Source organism: Sycon ciliatum, chromosome 1 (genome assembly GCF_964019385.1).
Source record: "Sycon ciliatum chromosome 1, ocSycCili1.1, whole genome shotgun sequence".
Taxonomy (NCBI): Eukaryota; Metazoa; Porifera; class Calcarea; order Leucosolenida; family Sycettidae; genus Sycon; species Sycon ciliatum.
Window position 1 is genome coordinate 61,425,039 of NC_088643.1, and position 22,706 is coordinate 61,447,744.

The window sequence follows — 22,706 nt, forward strand, 5'->3', positions numbered from 1 at the left end:
CATGTGCAGGTGTGCGGTTGAAGCTCCGGATCGATAGCGGATATCGGATCGGAGTTGAGTAGCGCCACGGACTTGGCTTCCGTTTTATTTTTCTTGGCCATCATTTTGATCTTTGTTCATCTTCTCAGTTGCTGTTCTAGAATTCTGGTGGTGGCAAGCAAAAGCTGTCGTTTCGAATAGGGCGAACTGAATTCGTTCTTTAGTTGTTTGGAGGAAACGACCATAATTTTTTCTCACCATCGGTGGCTAACTTCCGCCTGTAACCATGGGGTCTCTCTTCCGATCGGAGGAGATGACTTTGGCTCAGCTTTACTTGCAGTCTGACGCCGCATACCATTGCCTGAGCGAACTTGGAGAGTTGGTATGAGCGAGTGAAAGCGTTTCACCTTCAGAGAATTTTGTACCAACTTTGCTGTTTTGTTTGTGCGTACTTTCCCTTGTTGACAGGGTCTGGTTCAATTTCGAGATGTAAGTTTGTCTTCGTACCTCCACAGTGACCGACGGTCTTACCTGTGTGTTTACACATAGACTTTCTTCTCAAAGCCAGTGGGGAGAAGGGGGATCAGGGCGTAGATCTGCTAGTGGTGTGATCCACAATGTAATTTGCGATCATAGGTCAGTCAATTCTGCGACAATAGAATAGCGCATGGCACAGCAAGCTACTTCCTGTCACCAAATTAGAGTATGAGGGTGTAGGCTGGGATATACGTGAAGCGGAAGGTTCTTGCGACTCTGCGGAGAAACATCATCCCGAGATCGGTATTCAGAATGTGTTAAACACTGGAGCAGGTGCTTACAACCCTATGTTTGTTCTCTATGCGGAGTTGCATGTACAGTGCGTATCGGTTATAGTGTGGTCGTATACAAGAATATTCTGCTTACAAGAATGAACACTCATTTTTTCATAATCATAACACATATTTTATGTGTATGTTTATTCTTACAAGCAGTATTATCGCATAGTAGAATATATCGGCCCTAAGAATGGATTTTGTGTAGCAAAATATGCCAGATTAGTGCAAAGTGTATCGCCTGTAGTAATAACATCTGTGCTCTGTGCATACTCAATACAATAATATTCAACACAAAAAGAGAGTTATGTCCAAGGGAGCATTGGAGAATCACTTTTTCTGTTCAGTCGGACTCTTTCTTCCGACTTCTCTCGTATCCGCTGCTCCGCAGTCGCCTAGCACGACCGCGAGTCTGATTGATCCGTGTGTACGTGTATCATGTGTACGTGTCTACATGCCAAACGTGCGCGCATACATGTACATGTACATGTACATGTATGATGTCACACGTGCATATGATATGTCACACGTGATTTATCGTGTGTAAGAAATATCGGCAATAAGAATCAAATGTCGTTTTTCAAACACCCACGCTATAACCGATACCTACTGTAGTTTGTTCTTCAGTGTCCATCCGGTATTAGGGAGGTTTCGCTCTACGGAATCACGTATGAAAATAACGTAGGAACTGCACGGAATTTTCATACGTAAAAATCAGAGCTGTTGGGTTTCGCTCTACGTGATTTTTCCACGATTGCTAAACATGCGTTGTTGCTTTGGAGACGCGTTGGCTGCATGCGCCCACCGCATGCACCATGAACCGAAACCGCATTTTCCATTTTATTTTGCACGTGGTGTACGGTGTGTGTACCTTGTGTTTCGCGCGGCTTGAATGTTGCCATGGACAAATGCGGAAAATGCGAAAAATATTTCAAAAAGTCCTACGGAGGACCCAACGTAGGAAAGTGCTTTCCTACGGAAATCCGTAGAGACATTTACGTATGAAAGTTGCCCTCGCTCCCCGGCGCGTACGACATACGGATTTTCATACGTAATTACGTAGAGCGAAACCTCCCTATTATCGATAATTTTAACAGAATAAGAAAGTTTAGTTATGGCCCACCCCCACCGACCAAGCTCTGAAGTGGTGCTGTGAGTGCTACATGACAGGAATAGGTCGAACATCACAGCCTAGTATTGCTGGTATCCACCTAACTTGCACTATGTCATTTTCTATCGCTTTGTCCGGGTGCTTTGTATCGTCCTTTGCCGACTGTGTAGCTTAATCCAGATTTAAATGCCTTCAACCGTCACTATGTCACGGAGGTGCGGAGGTTGGAGGAGCTGGAGCGTCGTCTCAGTAAGTTTTTTTGCTGCCGCTATTGTAGTGTTGCTTGACCAGGCAGCTTCTCGCTTCATGGTTTTTACATCATGTTGCGAGGGTGGGGGACAGGTTACAACGACGGTTAGTTACGTATACGATCATGTATTTGTCTTTCGAGCGTCGGAGGCAGGCAGCTACACAATTCAGCAACGGTTCGGGCTTCGGTATGTGCCAGCCCGTATGCTCAGTGTGTAGGTGTGCGTGTATGTGTGTAGGTGTGTGTAGGTATAGGTGTGGTGGTGGGGTCTGTGTTATTCGTTGGTTATGCATTGCGCTGTGGAAAAAAACTCTGCTGCGTACCGCTGCTGATTCCTTTCTTACTGCTTGTGACCTTGCAGGATATATGGAGACGGAGATTGAGAAATCCAACATCAAAATCTTGGACCCCAGCGTTGATCCCGATGCGCCTCCTCCATCAGACATCATTGAGCTTGAGGTTAGTTTAGTGCGGAGGACTACTGGAAAGCGTGAAATTTTCGCGGCGTTTTAGTTCGCGTTTTCAGAATCCGGACAGGTTTGCGAGGTTTTAATTTTGCGATTGCAGAATTTGCTACTGTGGCATTCATGCTAAACCTTTTATGGATCTCCTTTTCGCGCTGTCTAAATTTCGCGATTCCCACGCGGTCGCGAATTTCGCAGAAATTAGACCATGGCAATAATTTCACGGTTTACAGTATATGCAACGTGTACCGAGACGGAGATGCATGCAGTAGAACCGGGAAGGTGTTGGGAGTAGCAAGTGCCACGGCTGTTGTAACCCACAATGATCACCTCTTGTGTGTGAAACTCAGTCAAAAGTTGACTTGTAACACTTTCTGCCTCTTCTTGCTGTTGCAACCTACGTAGTTGAGAATTCTGGCAAATATTCTATTTTTCACTTTTGCTCTGACCAAACCAATAACTCTGTGTATATGTGTATGTGAATGCTTATTTGCTTGCTTGGCATGACACAGACACAGTTTGAAAAGCTGGAGGCTGAGATCAGAGAGATCAACTCCAACCAGGAGCGTCTCAACCGCAATTTCCTGGAACTTACGGAGCTGAAGCACATCCTGCGCCAGACGAATAGCTTCTTCTCTGAGGTAAGGTGTGCCGTAATAACTGATAGCGCTACCCTAATTTTTTCCTGCTATCATTTCCAAGCAGTGAATACATTTCTTTCTCATGTCCATGTAGCCAGTGTCTCTCGCATTCCTCTATTTCTCTCTTATCCCCCTCCCTCCTTAGGAACACATTTGATCACTTGACAAACCCGACTGGATTTCCAGGAACCAAAGCACATTTAGTGACTTATCACTAGTTGTAGTAGTACTCACTGCATCCTAGTCTCCTAGTCCAGGAGAAGTTCCGTCGCACAAACGGTGCTAGGTTAACGTAGGTCATCTCGACCACTAAACACACCTGGTACTTGATTCTCACTTTCAGAGGAAGATCTTTGCTTATGTTTGACATGTGCCGGTTGGTGTGGTTGTGTGTGGATGCGTATGCGTGCACACCTCCGTATGTGCGTGCGTGTGTGCAGGCTACTTCTGCCATGAACAACGGTTCGAATTCCGTCCGGGAGGATGAGGCAGGTGAGGATAATCGTACAATTTAAACACTGATACAGCACAGCGGTGTATGCAATACTCAGTTAGTACATCATACACAAACATGTAGAGCACAACAGCTTGCCCAATGCTCAGTTTTGGTTGATGCAGGCGGTACTAGGCAAAGTCTGTTCTTGCCGCTTATTCGCCTTTCAACGAATAAGCATTCTGGTGTTATCTGCCATGCCAGCCAATCGGCATTATTGAGCTATGTCACATAATGTGCCGTTACCTGTGCCTGACTGTTCCAACCCCGAATCACTACATTTGATTGTGTGGTTTGTGCCCTATTTCCATTGCCACATCGTGGCATGCCAGGTTTTCTTGTCACCATTGTTTTACCACTGCCATGGGTGCCTTTGATGATGCCCAGTCACTGCCATGGGGCTGGACCGCCAGCAGCATGCTAGCAATGCTTCAACACAGGGTCAGCCTTGATCTACTTCCACAGAGCAGGTTGATGCCATCAATGCATCATAGCCTGTCTGCCAGGTATGCGTTACCCTGCATTGCTTGCTGTCCTCTTCTTTTGTGAAGCGCAGGCACAGCATATCTGAAGCAGTGAGCTCATGGTCATGTGCACCTGCATGTCACGCTTGGCAATCAAACTATCACTGAGCCCTAATGTGTGTAGTTTGTCGTTTGCCTGGGCACAATCTGATTTTCGTGCAATGATCACTTGAACTTGTGATACATGTAGTCTTGCAAGGCGCCATCCTCAAAGTGATGATTCTCGGCTATTCTCCAATTTTGCATGAGATGCATGTCAGTCACTTCATTTGCCTGCTTATACTTTGTGCCTTTTGCCTGTGGACATGCAGGTCTTTTGGATGACACGCGTTCTCGCAGCAGCCAACTCTCGTAAGTGATGGCTAGCACTAACAGCGCTGGACTGTGCACCGATACATTTAGCTGTTGATATTGTCACAAAATGAAGTATTAGTACATTGTAAATGCTGCTATTGTGTATAACAAGGATGTGGGCACCCTGAACACCACTCTCTCTCCCTTTATCTCTCTCTCTATCTATCTATCTCTCTTACCCTCTCTCTCTCTCTCTCTCTCTCTCTCTCTCTCTCTCTCTCTCTCTCTCTCTCTCTCTCTCTCTCTCTCTCTCTCTCTCTCTCTCTCTCTCTCTCTCTCTCTCTCTCTCTCTCTCTCTCTCTCTCTCTCTCTCTCTCTCTCTCTCTCTCTCTCTCTCTCTCTCTCTCTCTCTCTCTTGAAGAGCAGTGTGATTGTATGAGCTGCACTGTGCGATGGTCCGGATATATGCCACGCACTATGCAGTTGGTTCTATTCTCTCTTCACCTGCTAATGGTGACTATCTGATACGTTTCCCCACAGCTTTGTCGCTGGTGTGATCAACCGTGACCGTGTTCCCACTTTTGAGCGTCTGCTGTGGCGCGCTTGCCGTGGAAATGTCTTCTTGCGCTACAAGGAGATCGATGGTGAACTCAAGGACCCCGCAACTGTGAGTTTCCTGATTTTAGTCAGGTTCATTCACTTCATTGCTATTATGCCGATTGCAAGAGAGAGAGAGAGAGAGAGAGAGAGAGAGAGAGAGAGAGAGAGAGAAACTGAAAGAGAGAGAGAGAAACTGAAAGAGAGAGAGAGAGAGAGAGAGAGAGAGAGAGAAACTGAAAGAGAGAAACTGAAAGAGAGAGAGCTCTATTTGACAACTTGTTGTCCTTTGCTTCACTTTGTTTCTGGTGCTTCTAGGGTGACCCTATGTTCAAGACTGCCTTCGTCATCTTCTTCCAAGGCGACCAGTTGCGTACCCGTGTGAAGAAGATCTGCGAAGGGTAAGCTTTCTTGCACTTGGTCCTTAGGTCCGCCATGGAAACTGCCTCCACAATGACGATCATTTTTCTTAGCATATGACATGGGACCATCAGGTTTTCCAGCATGCCCATACAGTAAAATTATTAGTAATTGTTACGGGTGCGCCGAATCCAGTGACATTGAACTGATTGAAGTAACACTGCGAGTACGCTCATATCTCGTTTATCCGGGCGGCCCGGGACCGAGCACTGCCCATAACTTTAAAATGTCCGTAACTCTGAATCGCATACATTTTTATGGGGAAAGGCCATAGATGTGTCATATGACATCACTATTTCAACCAAAAGCGACAAATGAGTAGTAATATTTCCACTAAAACTCACCCAAAGGGTGCCCGGCAGACCGAAGTGCCCGTAACTTTGGGGTCCGGATAACCGAGGTATGAGTGGAATTGTTATGAGTGCACAGTGTCCAGTGAAGAGCTTTTTCTCACATGATCATGATCTTTCACTGTAGATTTTTGTGATACTCTACATGTATGTGAAAAGAGTGAGTCTCACCATGTGTTTTTTATTCCACTGTGGCTGAAGTACCAGTAATCATCTCATCGTCGTTTTCTGCCATTCTATCTATAGTTTCCGCGCCACTCAGTATCCATGCCCGGACACTGCTGCTGAGCGCCGTGAGATGGCAATGGGCGTTGCCACCCGTATTGAGGATCTCAGCACCGTGTTGAGCCAGACCCTGGACCATCGCTATCGTGTTCTGCAAGCCGTGGCCAAGAACTTTCGTGCATGGTCGATCAAAGTAAGCCCACTTGTTTGCGACCACTATTGTTTGTAAGGCATTCTACCACGTGTGTTAGTCGTGGCATCTGCTGATGGAATTTTGCTGAGCCAAAGTCACAATAGTTGGTAGTTGTGTTAGCACGTGGCTGCAGCTTCACCATGTCTGCTGTATTTGAATTGCGTTCAGGTGACCAAGATCAAGTCTATCTACCACACGCTCAACTTGTTCAGCGTCGACGTCACGCAGAAGTGCTTGATTGGCGAATGCTGGTGCCCCGTCACCAATCTCGACGAAATTCACCAGGCCCTCCGCCGTGGACATGTACGTTGTGTGGACGATACCGTACTTCCCCACATATAAGCGCATGCGCTTATAAGCGAAAATTTGCTGCAAAAAAGATCTTTGGCTGTGTAAACATGTTCGGGTAGAAGCCCATGCGCTTATATGCGCAATACAGGTTTGTCTGTGTCCTAAACAATGGTGTCATCACACTACTTAGTGGTATATTTCGCTCCCGCCTTTTCACCAATAGTGTTCACATATAAGCACATGCGCTTATAATTGAGGGGTGCGCTTATATCCGGACATAAGCACATGCGCTTATATGTGCGGAAGTACGGTAATAATTATGGTTGTTGTGTGTTGAGTAGGTGCTGGTTGGATTGCCCGAGATAGAGATACGTCATTGTTCATCTGCATTGGCATACCAATTTAAAAGTACTGTTAACTTGCTATCCACCGGGAAGACCAAGGGAATGTCAACCTAAAGGCAGATTTCTATCCTAGAATCAGGGGAGCACAGCTCACTATAGGCTCGACGTGTTGCTCCTGACGACCAGCACAATAGTCAATACTTGTACAATCTCCCCGACCCCACCCAGTGTGAATGCCCTAAGAACGCATGTACACTACTGCAGACTTTCATGTGAGAAAATGCACAGGAGTGAGCAGTCGGTCTCCACATCCTTTTTGAGGAGAGGGATAGGAGAGTGCAGCATTTTTTAATATATCCAGAAAAAGAAGAAAAAAAGAAATCTCGGCTTGCGTGAGACTCGGTCAGACTGAGTTTCCGCATCTGCAGAAACGCCACCACCCTCAAGGGTCAAGACGCAGATGCAGCTCCTAAAACGGTGGGAGGTGAGTTGATCAGACCCACCACCAAGTGGTCCGAGACCGACAATCCCACTCGCTCCATTTTTTAACTGTGGGTCGTTGGCACGATTGGAAAATCCTTTCACTTTCATGCTGGACTTGAACCTGGTATCCTCTGTTTCTCAGTTATGATCTTAGACCATCCCATTTACCGTAAATTCTTACTCAAGGAACAACAAATAAACAAGGAAATCAAGTTCTTCTTTGGCGAAGCTAAAGATTAGCGAACTCGCCCTTTTCACCAGCACACAAAATATGGGGCCATCCGGCATTATCGTTAATTTTCACGGAACAAGAAGTGTAGTTAGGGGCCGTCCGGGGTTACCGATTGTTTTTACAAAACGAAAAGTCTTAGTATTTTTCAGCACCCACCCACCCACCCACCTTTTCTGCAGGTAAAACGAATTCCAATAAAATATTGATGTCAATTTTCGACACCCAGAAGTAACCGGGCATTCTCCATCAGCATTCAATAATTATTTTCAAAACGAAACTCCATCAAACCCACCCACCCACAAACGAAAACATTTCGTTTTGAAAATATTATTGGTAACCTTGGACGGCCCCTTATGACCCTCCCTGACCGAAAATAATGACTTGACGGCTAGCGTGGATTGATGTTTCAGCTATCAATATTTTTCAAAACGAAACTCTCCTCGACCTAAACATAAACAAAATTTAATCCTTTACCGTTTTAGGTATTTGTACAGCAAAAACCGACCGTCATTGTTCATGCCGTAACTGTTTTATTTTTCACTTTTATTATGTACAACATAGGGTGATTCTGAAAGTAAAAACCCTCAGGAATGCGATGCAACAACTTTCAAATCCAGGAAACGAACACAAATTTCACTATTTAGCACTAGTAATTATTTGGATTTAGGGGTCGTCCATAATTATCGAACTTTTTTCACAAAACGAAATAATTTCGTTATGGGGTGGGAGGGAGTTGACCAATTTCGTTTCAGAAAACATTGATACATGTGCATGCCATAGGAGCAGTTACACACTAGCAACTTTTGTTGTATTATGCATGCATGTCAAACTTTTTTTACGTTCTGAGGGGGAGGGAGGGAGGGGTTGGGTCTAAACTAAAATAATTCGTTTGGTGAAAAACGTTCGATGATTACGGACGGCCCCTTATTGCCGATCGGGCAAATTGTTGCAATACGAAATAAATCAGATTCTTGCACTGGAGTGGCTCCCTCAGGTAAGTGGATACCAGGTTCGTTCTCTGGGTGGAATGCAGGAGTGTTACCAGTCACAGCGGTGTCAGTATTGTTCCAAGTGTTGCAAATATCGACTAGTGCAGGTTGCACCGCTGGCTGTACCTAGTACCTGTACACCACAACCTCTGCCGTGACCACAGCCTATTCCATGGCCGAATCCTCTCTCTCTGCCATGTCCCCTTCCACCATTAGTAGCACTTATCTCAGCGACACTGTCGTCGTCCGTGACATCCATGTCACTCTCACTGGCGCTGCTTTCACTCGCCATGTCATCGTCGCTGTCGTCGTCAGAATAAATATTTTCAACAGGATCGTCTGGCTCCACAAACTCATCTTCGCTGGATGAGGCGGCGACAGGGTCGTCAGGAAGGGTCTCCAGAAGGGTCTCCAGAAGCGAAAGGCTTACTCTGCGTCCATGGCTTGCACAGCAGGGCAGACAGTCGCGAGGCCAGCTCAAGCAAAAGTCGAAAACATCTACAGGCAATACCAAAAGTCGCAGGGTACGCACTTTTCCCAAAGCGCATTTTTCAAGTCGCGATATCCGCGATTTTTTATATTGCATCACACACAAAAATTGTTGGCACCCTCTGCGCGTACATCTTCGCTACCAGTAGGGAAAATCCCAGATCTCTGCGGTGAACCAGTCCAGCGCTGTGCACATAGAAGTCATCGACCGCTAGTGGTCGAAATTTGTACGTACCAACGGTAAAGGGTTAACGTAAAATATCTATAATAAAGACCACTAATGCTAAATTACCCGGTTGACAGACCTTCAGAAGAAGTCTTCTCTTATTTTGTTGTCCTTTGCTGTCCAGGATCGCAGTGGCTTGAGCGTGATGCCCATCCTGAATGTTATGAAGTCCTCTCATACACCACCGACTTACAACAAGGTCAACAAATTTACTCATGGCTTCCAGATGATCATTGACGCCTATGGTGTGGCATCCTACCAAGAAGTCAATCCTGGTATGCTGCACCAATGTCAATATTCTCCTTTCTTCGCTCAAAACCATTATCTCTCTCTCTCTCTCTCTCTCTCTCTCTCTCTCTCTCTCTCTCTCTCTCTCCCTCTCTCTCTCTCTCTGTTTATTTGCCTATGTCTGGGTTGGCGGCTGGCTATCTGTCTGTGCCGGAGTCCACTTATAAGTTGGACATGGTGACTGATATGTGAACTACTTGCTGCTGCCATGTCTTGCTCATCACTGACATTGTGACATGTGTGATTGCGCTCTGACTTGTTCTCGCAGCTCCCTTCTCCATCATCACATTCCCGTTCCTGTTTGCTGTCATGTTTGGTGACTTTGGTCACGGCCTGGTCATGTTTCTGTTCGCCCTCACCCTGATTCTCAAGGAGAAAGCTCTTTCCAAGCAGAAAGGAGAGGTACGAAATGGTGCTTTGTGCTTGTTCTACATGTACTCATGATGAAGTCTGACTCTTTCTGTCCGCTTTTTGTATTATAATGCGTGTCGTGTGTGTGTGTGGGGGGGGGGGGGCGTGCTCTTTCTCTCTCTCTGCTGCCCCTCCGGGGCCCACGTGACCCTAGTGGTAGTGGCTCTACAGGACAGGTGTGTGTGTGTGTGTGTGTGTACCGGTATGTGTGTACCGGTATGTGTGTATTACCAGGAGTGGCATAGGGCGATGGAGTAATCACATGCTCAGTGTTGAAAGCAAGGAGAATATTGTGTTTTTTCTTCTATAATAATTATTATTCTTTGCAGATCTTTGGATCTTTCTTCGGTGGTCGTTACATCATATTACTCATGGGTGCATTCTCCATGTACACTGGTCTTGTGTACAACGACTGCTACTCGAAATCCTTCAACATCTTCGGGTCGTCTTGGTCTGTGGGTGAAACGTAAGTTGACCAGTGCGCATGCTGCGAAGTACAGTGCATGCCCATTGTAGTGATTTGCGGGTATGTGGGAGTACAATGTACATGTGGTATGTAATACCACAGTCATCCATCTTTAATCCGGCTCTTTATAAACCAGCACTCTCAATAAGCCAGCATAATCTTCAGTAACCAAAATGTCCTCTTTCTGCACATTGCAGTAGTGAATCAGATTTGCTGATCTAGCACCCTCCCTAATCCAGCAGAACTTCCGTAGCACAAGTGATGCCGGATTATAATGGGACCGCTGTATGTGAATATAATTTCTAGCATTGCCCGATGTATTGTGCGGAGATTGCAGTGCATGTGATAGCATGTGTGGGTGGGTGGGTGTGGGGGAGGAGGGGTTGAAGCAGTGGTAGTGCACGCAGTTTCTACAACGTTGTACATGTATCTCATTATCCACCATGCGTGTATCACTCTGACTGAGCTGTTCCACTGTGCCTGTGTCTGCCTCAGGGAGCTGCACAAGGTACAGACTGATACAATCACGCTGAACCTTGACCGGGACTTTGCTCGTCACAACCCATACCCGTTCGGTCTGGACCCGGTAAGCTGATAGTACCAAGTGCACAGTAGGCGTATACTTGTCACTTCTTGTTGCTCACCGCACACCTACATGTATAGTGCTAGGTATGCTTGAGACTTTCGGTGGGAGCCGTGCTTGTCACGAGGATTGGCATTGTGTATGTCCACTAATAGGTTTGTCCCATCGATTCGTTCCTTCTTGATGTCCGTTCATCCAGGTCTGGCAGCTGGCTTCCAACAAGCTCAGCTTCACCAATTCCTACAAGATGAAGATGTCGGTTGTGCTGGGCGTCACTCAGATGATGTTCGGTATCGCCCTGGGTATCTTCAACCATCTGTAAGTACTCTCACTGATCACAATTATCACTACAATACTCATGCAGCGCTTTACTGTACTAGTGGCCTAAGAAGACAGGAAATCAGCAGTGGGTTTTTGGCCACTGCGTTGCCCAAGTCTGCGGTTACAGTCAACCTGCCCTTATAACGATATTACCCTTGTAACGATATTTTTCTGCCAAACAAAATCACTCCATTGACTTTTGTATACAACGCCTTACCCTTATAACCATATTACCCCTATAACGATATAAAATAGGCTGACCACTCTGCATTTTCCCATTATATAACAATATCTAGCAGGGAATATGCAGAGGCCACTATCCAGGTAGGGCAAGCTTCACTTGATAAGTCGCTGGGACATGACGAAATGCAATAGGGGCACCAGTAATGCCTTGCTGTGTACACAATGTGCGTAGAACATACATGTACCTTAGTTTTGATGCTAAGAAGGGTGTAAAAAATGAGCAAAAATCATGCATTATGACTTACATGTATGATTTGTACCAGTACCCTTATAACAATATTTCTTGGTCTGACGCAAATATCGTTATAAGGCCAAAACAAAAAATAGGCTTGTTTCCGGTCGGCAACCCCTCAAAAAGGAGACTCGGTCGGCCGGAATGAAACTTTTTTTGGATACTTTTTTTTGGTTCCTCAATCGTTGTGGTATTGATGGACAAGAGCACCTACACATGTACATTGTACATTATATCATGGCAAGGATCAATGTCAAAGTTGACTGACTCACTGTTCTTGTACAGCATGTGGTGTATTCCTGTTTTCGTACATCCTGAGAAATCAAGCAAACATTTCGAGTCCTTCCAGCTCCGTTATTCTAGCTCGTATCGAGCCCGGAGGTTTTCGAGCCGACAGCTGAGAATCTCTACTACCTTGTAGGTGTTTCGATTGTGGAATTCGGTTGAGATTTGACTGAGTTATGACTCGTTGAGTGCACTTGCACACATGGCATTGCCACCGTTTGTATACATTTGGGACCAAAAAAAGTTTCAGAATTTGGGAAAAAGTGGCCCGGTCGGCCGACCGGAAACAAGGTCATTATTTGTTTTGGCCTAAGGGTAGGTCGACTGTATAATCGATTTGTTGGTATGCTACGTGCAGTGCATCACAAATGATCACTACAACCTATTTTCTGCATTATGGTATCTGTCTCCATGGTCCTTGCATATCGCCAAGAGTCCATAACCCCCCCAGAGTGTGCAACTCCAGGTTGGGGTCTGGCGCAACGAAATCCAAACATTGCGTCATCCGGTCCCCGGGCAAGCATGGGCGGATGGGGCCATGTGCATATCTGGTACATCGGGCGGGGGTTCCAAGTACAAAGTTGAAGCAAGCCACGGAAGTGTCACGTAAAACGTTTGCTCCACGGGCTATGCAGTACAGCAGTGTCAGCAGAACGGCTTTGATTTCACAGTCACAGAATTTTTTTATTTGAAGAGAGTTTCTCTGCTCGTTGTCTGAAAAGCTTGTATTGGGAGAGTTCGTGACTCCGGGATAGCAAGAATAGGCATGGATATAGATTTACAAGATTTGATGGAAATAGCTCTTGGCACACGGCATGAAGACCCGATCGATTTCGAAGTAGATGTGCTTCAACCTGCTCCTCAGTCCCATTTTGGTACAATTTCCAACACTCGACAATCGAGAGAAGAAAATGAGGAGCCCAGATCGAGCAAAAACTGACGAATATCGTCCACAGAGACACTGCACTCCGGCGACAATGGGGAGCGCTTTGCTTTAGGTTCAACAGTGGCCATTGTTCTTCTCTTATCGGAGAGACACTCAAAAAAGAAAACTGTTCGACAACTCTAAAATAATTCTTTGTGTACTTAACGTACTTGAGCCTTTCAGGCGTGTTACGTGGCCGTGGATTCGTAAAGAAAGACCCCAAATTGGGCAAACGGGCGAAGTAGGTCCGGGCCAAACTTCCCATTTCGTCATAGCTACTCACTACATGACGTATGAAGTTTGGATTTCGTTCCGGCACTGATTTGTGCTGAGAAGGATCACGAGTTGCACACTCTGGGGAGTTATGGACTCTTGATATCGCTCTGTACTGTATAGGTTCTCCATGTGTGAAGGACACAAGACACAAGTTCTTGCCGATAGTCCTGTATTTACAGTGTTGGCTACGCTACTTTCTTGCCTGCTCTTTTGTTTGCAGTCATTTCCGAAACCATGTCAATATCTGGACTTCATTTGTACCAGAGGTAAGTTATTACTGTGGGTCAGAGCAATGAAAAAGCATCACACAAAGCAAAAACGAAAAACTAACCAGGAAATAATACCAAACACAGGCACAAAAGCAGAGAATGGAGCAAGGCAACACCCATCACTAACTGGATGCAGCTCTTTCTCCGCAGCTTCTCACGTGTGTTTGAGCTGCCAGCCCGGACTTCCATTATCAATGCTTAGATACCTGCAGTAACTGTCGCACACACCTGATGCTGTTATGGAGTCCTCCAACAATTTGCTGAGGTTAGTGCATGCCTTATCGCTTGCTTCGGCTCTCCAAGCACCGGGGACGAGATCATCAGATTTGTCACACGAATCAACAAATCCTTGCAGGGCGTACCTGGAGAAATTCCCCAAATGGCTTGCGTTGCTGGCTTTCATGAGATAATTATGCGTGGCCACACATGCTTGCACAATCAGGTGTACGACCTCCAGTGATGCCTTGATGGTTCTTCGTGGGATCTTCCACCTGACACTTAGAACGCCAATTGCATTCTCAATCGTTCTGCAGGACCTACAATGTATGTAGCCATACAGCAAATCAGGAGAAGGGAAGCGCTAGAGATGTTTATACGATTGTACCTTGACAGCCTGTAGTTGAAGATAGCCTTTTTCCTCAGACAAGGTGTCCTTTTTTCCGTCCAGGGTAAGGCTTAAGAAGCCAATACTTCAGAGGGAAAATCTCATCTCTGACCAACACGTATGGCAAGGGGTCACCATCGTCCTCCACGGGCACTGTATCTGGTAAACCTGCTTGTCCATCAGCGAAGCACTGACCAAAAACTGATTCCTCGAAGTGTAAAAAATTCTAAAAATGTGATACCGTAAGTTCTACCTAAAACATGTCATCAACACTCTAACAAAAAGCACACAAGGACTGAAACAAGCAATGCTGTACCTGAAATATGGTGGCATCGTTCTCATGGCCATGAGCACAAGACTGTGGAACACCTTGTAATTGGAATACAATGAGCCACTCTTTGGCCGTGCCCGCATGGCCACATGCTTGCCATCTATTGCACCAACACAATTGGGAAAATCCCAACTGGCCTGGAACTTGGTGGCGATGGCCTCCCACTTGGCTGGCATGCTGAGAGCAGCAACGGATTTTGGCCCGAACACCTTCCATAGTGCCCCCCCCCCCCCGCATGTCTCACGGACAATGTAACAGACAGTGATCCTTCCGATGTAAAGTTAAACGACTGGCTTATTCGCGAATCTCCTGTTGCAAGATACCGCAATGTCGCCACCAGCAGTTCTGCAGCTGATATAGGCTTGCGCCGCATATTCTTCCGAGAGCGTCGTGGGAGATGCTCTTCTACCAATCCCAACAAATGATCAAGCCATTCAGGTGCCATCCTGGCTTATCTGCATAACATTTCCAAGAAATAAGCAAGATGCTGTCACTCGAGCTAACTAGACTACATAAACACTAGAGCTTCCTGCATTGTGTCCTTGCCATCCGCTACATGTACACTTTATAAAATCACCTGATATTTAAAGCCGACTAAATCAACACAACTATCCTGCGTATGATGAGGTGCGCTCCAACTAGAAATAGGAACAATTATTTATAGTTCGCAATCCTATTTCGCATGCAATGGCGTACGTCCGTGCTGTCAGGTTACACGACATTTCCATTTAGTCTACCTAACGTTCTATTTCCCTTCTCTTCAGGTTAGGACAGGGAATAGTGGAAATTTTCGAAAGTTGAAGTGTTGCCTCTCTTTTTCTTTTTGGAAACTTTTAGATATGTGCAATTATGCGGTGGACTGGCATCCATACCTCAAATTGCACTGTTTTCTAGCCTCACCTCAAATGCACTGCGTTCTACTAGAAAGCAGTGCAATTTGAGGTGCGGCTGTTGGATATAATGAAGCTGCAAGAAGCGCCTAAACTCATCTTGGTTAATTATGTGCCTTTCAAAAAAACACTTTTAACATTTTGTTAGAACTGTGAAATGAAGATTATTATTATTACAATTTAGTACCAGAGCACAAAGGACAAGGGTCAAAGTTGTGTCCCTACCATTCAAATGGCCCATGCTTGTGCACAGTGCTAGTATCGTACCATGCAAAGCTAGATTTCAGGTTCTTGATACAGTGGTACTCTTACCCATGAAATCATTGCCAGAATCTCTCAGCCTGTGCAACAGGTGATGGTACTGACCAAAATGGTGACGTGCCTTCAACAGTTTTCTGTCCCACAAACTTTTTTCGTCCTGAAAGGCGTTGATGCTGCTGCTGCTGCTGCTGTTGAAGCCGCAGTAGCTCCAGCTGTGCCCGTGCCAGCTTCAATTTCCGTAGCCGGTCCATGTCAGATCGGAACAACTAAAATAGAAGAAAACGACTCTTCAAAACTCGTTTTTTGTTGCTTGTTCTAATCGACACGATGAGAGAAAAAAAGATTTGTAGCTTGCCACAAAGTGGTATCATCCAACCTGCCTCATCACAGGAGCCTGCATCTCAGTCCAGTTTCTCCATTATTTGATGTTTTTGTTTTGTTTTGTATAAAATCTGCACACGGAAGATTGAAAGTGTGTGTGTTTGTGTTTGCGCCCATTTTCTCACATTCTTTTTCTACTGTGCAGGTTCTCTTCCTCGGCTGCATCTTTGGTTACCTGGTCTTCATGATCTTCTTCAAGTGGATTGGCGTCGACTCCTCTTTCCGCAGCGCAACCGGAGGAGTAAGTGTGCTATTACGACAGGCTCTTACCGTGCAACCTTCTTGAAGTATTCTTTGGAGTTTGATTCTCATCTGCACACAGTGGAGTGGTGAAGCGTGTGTTGAGCAACTACCTCAGTGTGCCCAGAAAACAACCAGCTGTATTGGAGGGATGGTCCGGCTCTTTCCACTCTCTACATCAGTCTGAATGCACATTGGAACTATGGTCTATTGGCTGAGAGAATAGACCTCCGTGGTTGTATCAAGTGTTGCTGTCCAAGCTGCAATTACTGTAACGTTATTTGTGTGTGCGTGCGCTTATCAGTTGCACTCCGCACATTGACGGTCATGCTGATGTGATCGATTTCGCATCAATGTTGGTCAGTAGTGGACGTGATATTTCTTGTCAGCATCTGACTACCCACTGTTCTTGCTTGTGTATCTAGGCACCAAGTCTACTGATCATGTTGATCAACATGTTCCTGTCCTTCGGCAATGTTTCTGAAGCGGAGAAGTTCTACTCTGGTCAAGTAAGCACCGTAGACTACAGTTGCTCTCTGCACTCGCTCTGGTATCTGCGCTCAAAATAGTTGTCTCTGCATGTATGACACCTGATGATTGCCTCCTGAGATGGCATGAAACTTGAAGTTGTCGACTAATCGGGTCAACCGTTAATTTTTCTAGTGTGTGTGTGTGAAGCACATGTACATGTATATGTATAGCTTGACACTTACTCTTTAGTGGGGGGGGGGGGGTAATGTCTGTCCACTGCTTCTTATGATGGTATATTATTATATCGACACTAATGCTCACCTTTGGTACATGCCGTCTATGTATTTACCAGGCTGGTGTCCAGTCCGTCTTGGTCATTGTCGCTCTCATCGCTGTGCCGTGGATGTTGCTGTCCAAACCTCTTATCCTGTATCTTCGTCAGAGGAAAGCACGTCAGGTATGCCAGCCAACTCATTCTGATACTAGCAGCTTTTGCAGTGTTACTGTGTGGGATTCTGTGCTGCCTTCCTGAAGAAGACATACACTTCAGCTGCTGTAAACTATGCTTTATGTGCCGGTACTGGTCAAGATATGAAGACCAAAAGATTGAAACCTGGGTTTGTTGTGTTGGGTCGGATGCCTACCTTTGGTGTTCGTAGAGTTCAGGGGCTTGGTTTGTTTATAAGGATCCAACTTGCTTTTCAGACTGGATAGTGTACACACGTTCATTTTGTCTGCATTATTATATTTTCATTCTGGTCCCTCTTCTTCATAGGTTTGAGCATGAGTACATAACCAAGAGGGTTCAGCTTCTATCTTGAGCTGTAATGGACTCGCCCACGGCCGATTTTTTTATTGCATCATTTTCGGCCCAAGCGTAGCTAGAGTGTGCACATTCTGGGCACATTTGATCTCTGCATAATGACATCAGTGAGTCAAATGGCCGCGAACGACTGATGGCATAAACGAATTTGCCTTGGGCGCAGGGATTGTCAAGTTGCGCACTCTTGGTTACCGGTATGTTGGTTTGAGAGAATGAAAAGAGGAAAATTTTGAAGTCGGAGGAAAACATAGACTTTTACCACCAGGGCTCGAACCAAGGAACTTCGCTATAGGTCAGAGATGGTCTGCCACTAATCGTCCTTTTTTTTCTTGTTGCCTTCAGACGTACTCTCCGTTCGACTCTAACAGCATCCAAGATGACGGTCAGGATGTTCAGCATGTGGAGTCTGCTCCCAAAGAGAGCCAGGTTTGTTCCTTTTTTTAACCCTTTACCGACGGAACTCAATGTATACAGAGAATTGTGCCCTCTCGCCTTTTTAAAATCTTGAATTGGACGTAACATTGGTTTCCCTTGGACAATTGTCATCATCTTGGGCATCCTGCCGAGAGGAACACTATGAACTCAAACTCGATTCCATGAGATGCGCTGGACCAGCGCTGCAAGTCAGCTAAGGTGTTCAGCACTGGGCTTGCGCTCTCGATCGATCTCCATCAATCATTTCACTCTCCTTGCTCGTATGAAGCTCGATTGTGTACCTGCGGGAGTCTCTGTTTGAATTTGAATGAGTGTATCCTTGCCAACAGCTTATGTGTTCAGGAAAATATCTGGCCCTTTAGTCATGCATGCGCCCTGAGCAAATTACCCATGTCGGAAGTTACCAGCATCGTAGCTACGAACCGCTTCTCCTATCACTTTTAAAGCCAATGTTCGAAACAACAGCTGAGAGCTGTCTCTGCGATCCACACAATTCGTTTTCTCCAAACTACTGAGAATTGACCAAGAAGTCTGAAGAAAACGTTGAACGGTCTCTGCTGAGATGACAACTACACCATAGCTCAGCGGTTAGAGCATCGCTGGCTACAAGCGAGGGTCCCTGGTTCGAGTCCTGGTGGTGTCAGTCAATATTTTCTTCAGACTTTTCCCGTTTGTGTCTTTCCCTCAAACCGGTGAATTGACCAAGCGACGATACATAGTTCGTTTGAAATTGTTGAATTTTTGTGATCATCCGTGATCGATAAATGTATGACCCGTCAGCAATGGGTCAATGTCGGTAGTGGTAGTGGTAGTTGAACACACAGACCAAATTTGTGTTCTGCTGTTTCCGCCTCTCCTGCTCGTCGTCTATCTTATGCTTTGCTTCTCGCTCCCTTTTGTCTGCGTACTATGAACAGAGCAGCATGGGCGACATCTTCGTGCACCAGGCCATCCACACCATTGAGTTCTGCCTGGGCTGCATTTCCAACACAGCGTCCTACCTGCGTCTCTGGGCTCTCAGTCTGGCCCATGCCCGTAAGTGACACATTGGGACTCTAGTGGTACTTGCCTTGGGCCTTTGGCTCTCAGAGCATGTGGCATGCAGTTGGGTGCTTCTGATTCTTACTGATACAATACTATTATGGTCTTCTCCAACTTTCAGCTCTCTGTCTTTTGTAGAAGTCTCATAGTGCTCTCAGGAAATATCATTGCTATATTACTGATCTTTGTGTGTATATGTGTGTGTCTTTTTTTTTACTGTTTTGTATCTGTCTGTGATCTGTGTGTGACTCAGAGCTGTCCGAGGTTATCTGGAACATGGGCTTGCGAATGGGACTGAGTGCGTTGGGTGGCAGTGGCAGTATAATGCTCTTCTGCATCTTCGCCATGTGGGCAGGTAGGATAATGATTAATGAGCATTGTCTCCAGCTATTTTGCTGCTGCTGTTGTGTACTGATGCCATGTAGCTGATGGAGAGTAGAGCAATGGTGGCTGAAGGTGGATTACGTAGACCTTGTCACTGAGGTGATCTTCGTGTGCTTCGCATGTAGCCATACAAGCTAAAGAGAGCTGTCTGGCCAGTTCTGAGACCTTGGTTCAAATTGATGGGGTACTCTACTGCACATCTGTGCGTGCTGTCTCTCCCAGCAAAGTTATGTTAATGTGCACACAGTGCTTGGTTTTCACTGTAATTCAATATTACGTAACAAGTTAATAGCTTCTTTATCTCCTTCATCGGTTATTGCTTCTGGTGAACTCCATTGTGTCGATATTTGCTCCCCGAAAATGCTCTAAAAGCAATTCATATGTGCGTGTTCTTGTACAGCTGAGACCATTGCCATTCTGCTGATTATGGAGGGTCTTTCAGCATTCTTGCACGCCCTCCGTCTTCACTGGTAAGGTTGTGTAGGTGTCTCTGTATGCCGGTAGTGGAATGCGTTTCCCTTGTCTTGTTCGTTCAGACAGCCTTAGATTAAGTGCATTCAGTGTGCTGGATATGCATTACAGAACACTGCCTCCTCCTCCTGTATGATCTGTGCACATTCAATCTCCCGACAGCTAGCTGTTTCGACCTTCGTCTCCTCAGCGGAGCTCAGAGTTACAGGCCGAACCTATTGCAATAAAGTCTAATGAAAAACAAAGCATCAAAAATCAGAGTGCTCTAACTGTGCTAAATACAGCGAGCTTTGCATGTAGTTGATGACCTTCACAAAGTGGAAAGTCAACCCCAAGAATACAGCCATGGGAAGGTTGAGAGACGGTGGCAATGTAAACCTATAGTCTGTTTCAAAAAGATTAGCAATCAGGTTTTGGTCTTAAAAAGTATGAAGATAAGGGAAAATTGGACAACGAAGTACATAAAAGGGCTGGTTAGGGCACGGCAAATTGTTCTGTGAAAGTTTCGGAACAATTGGACCAGCCGTTAAGGAGTTAGAATTTCGGCCAGGTTTCCGGCCTTTTCCCATGGTTTGCAATTTGCCCTGGAAGCCAGTATCGATTTTTCTATCAAAACCCACGATTTATCTTTTCCTTTCTGGCCTTGTGGTTATGGATGCTGTCTGCTGACCATGAAGTTGTGAGTTCAAATCCCAACCTATCTTCAACTCACACTTTTTTTCATTGTTTTTTTGGTGATCAAGCAGACTTGTCATGTTGTTGTTCACGATTGTTGTTGTTGGAGCTCCCGCTTCCTCCCGAATTGACTGACACTTGACTGGCTCACGCCATGTGAACACACCCACAACACTGAAACGGTGTGAGTGAATACGGAAGTCATTGCGCTGTAGCTACGTGTTGAATACACCGGCACATCGATCGATCGATTTCTTTTTGAGAATTATTTTAGTATTTCAAGATCGCCAATTTATTTGAATTAAAGTCAACGCCGTCTTCTATCAGCTTCCACAGGCGTCTGCTTTTCTCAAAATGTTGTCGAAGTCATACGGATAGCTTCGCCAAGTCATGGCCTTGGGAATGAGTCTGTGTCGATGTCGTTCTCGTCACATGGTGAGAGTAAATTGCATCGCAGCTCAAAGAAACTATTTGGTCACAAAACATATTGGGACCCATGCCGCTCGTCAGCCTTGGCATTTACTACACCTTCGACATGTCCTCTCTGACTCCATAATCGATACGAGGAAGAACTCGTTTGTTGTGAACCAGACGTACACGACTGTACCGACATGGACCTGAGTGAGTTGTCATTTTTCATGCTTTCGCGCGGAATATTTCTTCGAGTTCACAGTGAGTTTTTCTAGGCAGCGCTCGAGCGCTCATACGGTAAGACGGCAAACTCCCCGGGCGATCACCAGGATTGCTAATCTTTTTGAAACTGACTGTAGGTGTATGGTGAATTTGGGGTTGCTGCTGGTCACGTTTCACGAGGAGATTGCACTTCATTAAAAAATATCGATCCCCTGCATAAATGTGTGTATGTTCGTTTTGAGGGGGGGGGGGGGTTCTGGGGAGATATGAACAAGTATCGTCTTTATATCGATATTTACGGACGGCCCTAAACCAGAATGAGTGCGCAACCAAGACGAGGGAGTTGTGCATACGCAGGCTCGCAGATAACACAGTGAATTGAGGCATTCGTTCGTTGGTGCAGCCGCACGCACACTAGTTCTTTTAAAATATGCATTCTTTTCTCCATTGTGCAGGGTGGAGTTCAACAACAAGTTCTACAAGGGAGAAGGCTACATGTTCCAGCCATTCTCCTTCGCCAAGATTCTCGATGAGTCGAATGCCTAATCCAGCATGAATCTCCTAATAATCCTAAAGCATGCACTCTTGCATTGGCCTTTTTCCACAATGCCATCATTTTGCCTTGATTTCCTTGAACTTGCTGATGGTATTTTCTTGTTACCAGGCTGTGGTTCTAGTTTTCCTCTGTGTTTTCCTCTGCGCTTTTTCGCCTGGCTGTATCTTTGTTGGTGTGCTTTGAAGAGGTTGTCACTCTTACCCGTGCACTCTGCTGCGCTTCGTTTCAACTTGCAGCATGTCATGTGTGTTCTGGAACTAATGCCTTGTTATACAATGTGTGTGTGTGTGTGTGTGTGTGTGTGTGTGTGTGTGTGTGTCCTTGTTACACGTATTAGAGAGGATTCGGGCGCCGGTTTTTTGGAATGACGTGAAATTTGGCGCCGGAAATGGCGTTAAATGTTGAATTTGAACGTGATTCGCATTCCGCTCGTGTTGGAAGCCAACGTGAGTTTTACCCAAATTTAGGCAGGATGTGTTATCGTTTCACATCAAAGTTTTCCGACAGAGAGACAGTATGTTACAATTAATTCGGACAGATTTTCAATTTCCCACCTCAACTGAGCCCTGTTGCTGCACACACGAAACCTGCTGAACCTGAACGTGAGCCGGCTTTGGTGTTCATGCTGAAAAGTTGTCGTGCGAAACCTCCCTTATGGGGTATTCACACGACAGGCAAATCCACGTGAACCGGAAAGTTGCTATGGTATTTTACCTGTGAACGAGAAAAGTTGCTGAAAAGTGCAAGCGAGCTGGGGGCCCACTTTCACGATAATCGTGGCGTGCACGAGTACATTTACACCAA

At 45.7% G+C, this 22,706-nt stretch overlaps 1 protein-coding gene across 1 annotated transcript; it reads left to right on the forward strand.

The window, feature by feature from the left end:
* The first annotated feature begins 105 nt into the window (after positions 1-105).
* On the forward strand, positions 106-22,182 carry LOC135804726 (V-type proton ATPase 116 kDa subunit a 1-like). The gene is made up of 25 exons (XM_065318669.1): positions 106-361; positions 448-468; positions 2,073-2,151; positions 2,514-2,611; positions 3,129-3,257; positions 3,698-3,749; positions 4,586-4,625; positions 5,109-5,235; positions 5,484-5,566; positions 6,182-6,353; positions 6,522-6,656; positions 9,532-9,682; positions 9,964-10,097; positions 10,436-10,572; positions 11,068-11,158; positions 11,355-11,473; positions 13,658-13,703; positions 16,319-16,414; positions 16,839-16,922; positions 17,237-17,341; positions 18,050-18,133; positions 19,060-19,177; positions 19,437-19,538; positions 19,968-20,037; positions 21,802-22,182. Exons 1-25 carry the CDS (start codon positions 266-268, stop codon positions 21,890-21,892), a joined length of 2,460 nt encoding a protein of 819 aa, XP_065174741.1. The 5' UTR covers positions 106-265; the 3' UTR covers positions 21,893-22,182.
* Positions 22,183-22,706: the final 524 nt, after the last annotated feature.

Bases quoted from the DNA above. Each gene is read 5' to 3' on its own strand.
- LOC135804726 (XM_065318669.1), top strand. From the start codon at position 266: ATGGGGTCTCTCTTCCGATCGGAGGAGATGACTTTGGCTCAGCTTTAC. The intron at 3,258-3,697 runs GTAAGGTGTGCC...GCGTGTGTGCAG, and splicing joins CGAATAGCTTCTTCTCTGAG to GCTACTTCTGCCATGAACAA. The intron at 20,038-21,801 runs GTAAGGTTGTGT...TCCATTGTGCAG, and splicing joins CACGCCCTCCGTCTTCACTG to GGTGGAGTTCAACAACAAGT.